The following is a 6,459-nucleotide window of genomic DNA, read 5'->3' on the forward strand; positions in this document are numbered from 1 at the left end:
GAAGACTCATTGTTTCCCTCCAATGGGCCTGTTACCTTGTTTCATTAAAAAGGAATCTTGGCATGTCAAGAGCACTGGATTTGGGTTCAGGAGCCCTGGGCAAAGTCAAAGTTCCAACATTACTACTTTTATGACCATGACAAATCCCCTCTTTGAGACTCAGTTTCTTCATCATGAAATGGCAGTAGTATATTATTTGCCCCTTACAGAGTTGCCAAGTGCTTTGCAAATCTTAAAAAGTATTACAAAATACCTGTATTTCACCACCACCCTCCCAAAATGAGAGGGGTCAGGCAGTGCCGAACCAAAGTTCTCAAAAGTTCCTTTTAAGTAAAACCAAAAATCTCGTGACATTTCAGTGGGCTGGCAGCGTGAGCCATTGGCTGGAGATGGCCAGATCTTGGGGATTTAGGACTGAAGAACACTTCTAACTGAGACCCAGAGGAATGTCCAAAGTCACCTACGTGGTCAGGAGCAGAGCTGGGATGTGGCCCAGGTGCTCCCAATCCAAACCCCAGTGCTCTGTCCACCACGCCAGTGTTAATTCTCAACAGGCATTGCCATCCAGGCAGGCAGGTCCAGCCAGGTATGTGAAAATGGGCTCCTCCCACAGAATACAACAAAGAATACACTTCAGTGATCATTTTATTGATCTTTTAATAGAAAACAGGACTTTATTTGCCAGGAAGGATGATGCCATCGTACTGCAAGAGAAAAGATTTTTTTTTTTTCAGAATCAGAGGTAACAGGAGGGAATTAAAGCCTAGCTCTAATGGCATTGTTTTATCCAAAACCCAGCTCTTTTGTAATTTGAAATAGGCAGAGCCAATTGATCCACATTTGCTAACAAAGTGATTCAGCCTTGTGCTGTAAAAAGCTATAGAAATGCTTTTTGGTTTTATTTTATTTTAATGACTGGCTATGATAGTTCTGAGCTACAGCAAACCTATACAAAAAGCATGGGAAGAATAATCTTTCTATTAAAGGCCACACAAGGTAAGAGCAGAGGGGGACGCATCTCCCAGTGCCTCCTGCTGAGACAAGCCACCCAATTTGGCCCCAACCTTTATTCTGGAGCAGGGGTTTTTAACTTTGACAGTCTGCACTCAAGAGTAACTACTTTCAGAATAATCTTTCCCTAAATAAAGCATAATCATGTCCAAGGTGTCATTCTCTCCCCACTCCAATTTTTCCCTGCCAACCTTACCCACCCCCCTACTCAAACCAGGGCTCCTAACTGTCCCTCCAGAAGACTTCAAGCATCCTTTTCTTATAGGATGCTCCTAGACATAGAGAAGAACCCTCTTACCTTCTGCTGGAACCAGCGCATGGCTTCCTCCTTGCCAATTCTGTGTTTGGCCCCAATGCAGCCTGTTCTACGCTTCTTGTCTGCAATGCTGAAGCCGGGCCTGCCCAGCACCTGCCCCATAAACAGTCAACAGTCAGCTTGCTGGCCCAGGCCCCTGAGGAGGCTGCTGCTAGGGCTGCTACTGTCCCCTCCGTGAGGTGTTTTCTTACCCATAAATGAACTGGACTGAGAGCTAAGGCTATGATTCACCAGTCCCTCCCCAACTCCCAAAGACCCCTCAGTAACTTGCCAAGTTCTCTCTTAAGCCCACTTTTCAGTTTGGGAGTATTTCCTTTCTAGTTTGCAAGGTGTTCTTTAGGAAAACCAAACACCACACAAATGCCCTGAGAATAATAAGCTTGGGAAGCAGTGATCACAGTCTGTGTGTGCAAAGTTAGAAACCAAGGATTGGGTTGGTCCTGGCTCTGCAAGTAATTCCCATCTGCTCTCAACAGTGCCTGAGCAAGCGCATTCCTCACAGCCCAACTACTCTCCTCATATTACGTTTAATGGCTTAAAGAACTTAAGTACCTTACTGAGTACCACACTGAGCTGGGCATTGAGCTGTAAGAAAATCAAGGAATGTCCCCTATTGGCCAGGAAGATCACTGGAAGCGAGCCCAAGAGACAGGAAGGGCATCAGGGCCAGGAAATTGGCATGAATCACAGGAGAGGTATGTATGTGTATGTATGTATATATATATATATATATATATATATATATGTAGGAGAAAGGGAAAGGATACAGAGGAGGATACAAGTCTTCTAAGGGAGAATGCTCACTGAAAGGGGTCCAAGTTTCCAATCTATACCCCCCTTTCCCTTCTGAGTTCACTGGATTTCGAACCCCAGGAAATGTCTGAAGAACTGAATAGAGAATTGCAAACACCTGGACCAATACCTCATTTTAAGAGTAGGGAACTGAGACCCAGAGAGGGTACAAATTCTGGCTTTCCTATTTAGCATCCCCAAAGAAAAGTTGGGAATGGATTCAAATGTCTCCCCGTCTCCTTGCCAAGAGCTTCAGGAGGGAATAGGCCAAAGCTGCCAGGGTGAACCAAACATGGCTTCCCTTCCCAGAAGATATCACATCCCCACATTACTTCGACCCCATAGAACACAGGTGCAAGAAACAAAGCTGGGGTGCACATACCACATAGAAGTCCAAGCCATAGATGCCGATGCTTGGATCATATTTAATCCCCAGATCGATATGCTCTTGGATGCCAAAGCCAAAGTTGCCAGTATCTGAGAAGTTATTTTTCCTTAACTCATATTCTCGCACCTGAGAAAGAATCACAATGATCACAGTTAATGCCTACATACTGAGCTCAGCCACCTCAACCTGGATGTTGCCAGACCCCCTCACATCTGTTCTTTCTTCCCAAACTAAACAAGGGAAGATGCTTCAAATTACAGGATGAAGGGGGCTTAAAGAGACTAATGCAAAACTCATTTTGAGGATGAAAAAACATGCAATTTCAAATGTAAAAAACATAATAGCTCAAAAGCTTCCTGCCACATACAGAGGGAAGTGCATGGAATATATGATACTAGATTCTGGACTCTGAACCATGTCTAAGACAGAAGGTGACACACATGAAGTTTCTGTAGCCAAGAGAAGAAATGAGGAGCATCCTTTCATTAAACTCTGATACCCACTTCCCATGGGCAAGGAGAGGAAATGGCTATTGATTAATCTCACCTTCAGCCCCTTCTCCAGAATCTCTTCAGCTTTGGCCCCACGGACTGTACAGTGAACCGCGATCTTCTCATTTCTCCTGATTCCAAAAGACCGGACAGTATAGCGAGCTGCAGAAAGGTTGACAAGACACTTAGAGCCACTCAAGTTCTTTCTTGTCCATTAGCCCACCTCTGTCCCAATAACAGTGTCATGGTCCAATAGGCCAAGAGAATGAGAACCAAGGCAAGTGCCTTGAAAGCCAATCAACTCTTTTGAGAAGAAACTTAAGACCCAGAAAGACAGTCACTTCCCAGCATCACACAGCAAAGGAAATGAGACTAGAACCCAAGACCCCTGATGGCCAGTTCATTGCTTTTTTGATTATATGCCACTGTTTTCTAAATTCAATTTATAACAAATGCATTCTTGACGAAGTATCCCAAGCCACCCAACACCGGTGAATCAAAAGTTCAAAGGCAGGATTTTTTGCTGAAAAATTTCCCAGGGCATGAGTGAGAAAACATCAGGCTACAATAAAAAATCCATCTACCCTGAATGTATTTAAACAACTAAATAAAGACAAATTAGAAAAAGTTTCTATGAACCAAACCATAGTATACTTTAATAACTAAATATAGTATCTAGTCACACCCACCCACCCATGTATCTTTTAAATGCAAAATTTCTGATATATTAGACTGAATTATGTATATATAGTAGCAAGACAGAAATCTCCAATCCTTTGACCTGCTGCACCTTTCTTTGACCTTTGCAGAATCAAAGAATGTCAAAGACCATTTCTTGGTGAAGTTCAGTCCTGTCTCACTGTGACCCCATTTGGGGTTCTCAGCAAAGGACTTGCCATTTCCTTCTTCAGCTCATTTTACAGATGAAGAAACTGAGGAGGGGCAGCTAGGGGGTGCAGTAGATAGAGCACCAGCCCTGAATTCAGGAGGACCCGAGTTCAAATTCTGGTCTCAGACACTTAACACTTCCTAGCTGTGTGACCCTGGGCAAGTCACTTAGCCCCAATTGCCTCTGCCCCCGCCCAAAAAGAAAGAAACTGAGGCAATCATGGTTAAGTGGCTTGCCCAGGGTCACACAGCTTGTGTCTGAAACCAAATTTGAACTCAGCATACAAGGGAAACAGGACTGAAGAAAGGAAGCACCTGTCTTATACTCTGTCACGGTCTTCTCTTTAGGAAGGCTTTTAGAGAGGTGCCAGGGAAGAGCTTGCAGCTCTCATGCTGTAAGGAGAAAGGACCAGGCCCTAGGACTCCCTGCCTCTCCGGGGCCCGTTTCACACTTACCTTTGGAGAACACTGGGGTTTGGCCCGTGAGTTGCTCCAATACTTTGGCTGCCCTGGTCAGCCGGTCCCCACTCTCCCCAACACAGATGTTGAGGCAGAGCTTTCGAATGCGCAGTTCCCGCATGGGGTTTTCCTTTTCACCTTGATCTTGCTGCAAGATAATAAGCCGCATTGGTCAGCTCCTCAAAGTTTCTGCAACAAATCTCATCTTCACAGCCAAGTTTTTTTTTTTAAGCAGTATGTAAATAATAATGGCCAAACATTTCTGCAACTAAGAGTAATAGGAAAGCTACAGATGGAGGCCGTGGGAATCTTCTTGAATTTTATTTTCTAACTTCTGATTGGAAAATTTCCCTAATCGCTGTTAAAATCAAAACCCATGTTTCAAATAAGCTGTCAAGCAAAACAAATCCCTAAATTGATCCATGTGTACTGAGCACCACCAACCTCAAGCCCTTTGGAATCATGGTTCCTACAGACCCACTTTGTAGGTCTTGTAGTATTTCTGTAGAAATTATGCTCGGGCACTGCTTGGTTCACTCTGATCAGCATTCTCCGATTTCACTAACTGCCACGATTGCAATCTTCCCCCCAGATGCCTTGGACTCTTAAGCCATCGCCTATCTTCAGCGTCTGCTTCCTTTTTGAATTTAATTTCCACTCATTCTTTAGAAGTTTAGCTTAAAGAGCACTTCCTCCAAGAAGTTCCTTTTTCTCTTTCCTTGGAGCCCTTCTACGGGTCTAATCCTAATGCTCTCAAACACCCACACGTGTGTAACTTGTAAACTCACACATGCTTTTTATCTTTATCTAGTTGTCTCATCCAACTTAAGCGGGGACGGCTAAATTTTCGAATTTCCCCGAGGGCGGCACTCAGCACAAAACGATGACATAATTGGGTTTAAAAACGAACTTTCTTTTTACTACGTCTCTGAAACCATAGGTCAGAAAGTACAGTATATTTTGGGAAGGGAGATTGAGATCGTATCGACCCAAAATAATCACAAAATAGAATCAAGGGTGATACACACACAGCATTTCCGCCCATCCATTACAAAACCACTTAATTCTCCCCAAACACCCCCTTCTCAACAACGTCTAAAACTCCACTTTCTTGGGGGGAGGCGGCGCGGACTCGGGACTGCACGCGCCCGTCTCAGAGGGAAACACGCCCGGGCAAAGAGCGCCGCGTCCGCGCAGGAAGGCGCCCGACACGCTCCCTAAGGCTGCCGCCGCGGGGACCACGGCCCTCGCTTTGCAAATAAGGACAATTAGAGAGAAATTCGGGCGGACGTTCTCCTTTCACGCAGCTGGAGCGGCTCTAGCCCGCAGACGAGGAGCAGTCCCGCCGGACCCGCAGCCCCCCGTCATTTGCGGGACGTCCTGCAGCCCGCGCTCGGTAGCTCTCCTCCCCCTCCCGTTTCCCAGAGCTCCGGAGCTGCCCGAGAGGGGAGGAGAGAGAGCGGCCGAGGCTCGGCGCCCGGGGCACAGCCCAGCGTCCCGTCCTACGGAACCCTCTCCGGGCCCGCTCGCGGGGCAGAGCAGGCCCCGAGGCCGGAACCGACCGGCGCCGCAACCCTGACGGGCCCGCAGCAGAGAGGATGGGGACGGATGGCGCCTACAGACCCGCACCCGCAGCTACTCACCGCCATGGTGGAGAACCGGAAGAGAGACTGTAGCTTCCGAGCCGAGGCCTTATGGGACGTGAGGCAGCCCCAAGCGTACCATTGAGATGCAGAAATCATAGAGAGGGCAGGAAAGGGGGCGGGGCTGCGGGGGGCTTCCAGGGCTCCTGCTGCTGCCGCCACCTGGTGGAGTCCCGCCGCAGGGCAGCTCGGGAGTCCGACCAAACCAAAGGGGCAGGCTGAGCCCTGAGCCAGAACTGCCCCGCCCCCTAATAGAGGCCCAAAATCAATGTCTGTGGGGTGAGAGTAATAATTGATAACATAAATGCCCTTTCCTATTGTCTTTGGAGGCTTCTCGAAAAAAAGTCCCCTCAAATCTCAGGGGTAACTAGAGAAGCAGGTAAAGGTCTCACGGACAGGGTGGACGAGGGGCTGGTCCTGCCGCCCTTAAACCCCCCCCCCCATGTTCCTGGCCAGAGCCCACCTGCCTTC

At 47.3% G+C, this 6,459-nt stretch overlaps 1 protein-coding gene across 1 annotated transcript; it reads right to left on the reverse strand.

The window, feature by feature from the left end:
• Nucleotides 1-627: 627 nt before the first annotated feature.
• Nucleotides 628-6,099, reverse strand: RPL11 (ribosomal protein L11). Its single transcript, XM_074305876.1, has 6 exons — nucleotides 5,989-6,099; nucleotides 4,343-4,493; nucleotides 3,054-3,160; nucleotides 2,502-2,633; nucleotides 1,310-1,420; nucleotides 628-704 (listed from the first exon to the last, which is right to left on the reverse strand). The coding sequence occupies exons 1-6, from the start codon at nucleotides 6,085-6,087 to the stop codon at nucleotides 675-677; spliced, it is 630 nt and encodes a 209-aa protein (XP_074161977.1). The 5' UTR covers nucleotides 6,088-6,099; the 3' UTR covers nucleotides 628-674.
• Nucleotides 6,100-6,459: the final 360 nt, after the last annotated feature.

This window comes from Sminthopsis crassicaudata, chromosome 3 (assembly GCF_048593235.1).
Source record: "Sminthopsis crassicaudata isolate SCR6 chromosome 3, ASM4859323v1, whole genome shotgun sequence".
Taxonomy (NCBI): domain Eukaryota; kingdom Metazoa; phylum Chordata; class Mammalia; order Dasyuromorphia; family Dasyuridae; genus Sminthopsis; species Sminthopsis crassicaudata.

Excerpts from the sequence above, each read along its gene's own strand:
- RPL11 (XM_074305876.1), bottom strand. The coding sequence starts at position 6,087 with ATGATTTCTGCATCTCAATGGTACGCTTGGGGCTGCCTCACGTCCCAT. Across the intron at positions 2,634-3,053 it reads TTCTGGAGAAGGGGCTGAAG|GTGCGAGAATATGAGTTAAG; the intron begins GTGAGATTAATC and ends ATTCTTTCTCAG. Across the intron at positions 1,421-2,501 it reads ATGGCTTGGACTTCTATGTG|GTGCTGGGCAGGCCCGGCTT; the intron begins GTATGTGCACCC and ends TTTATGGGGCAG.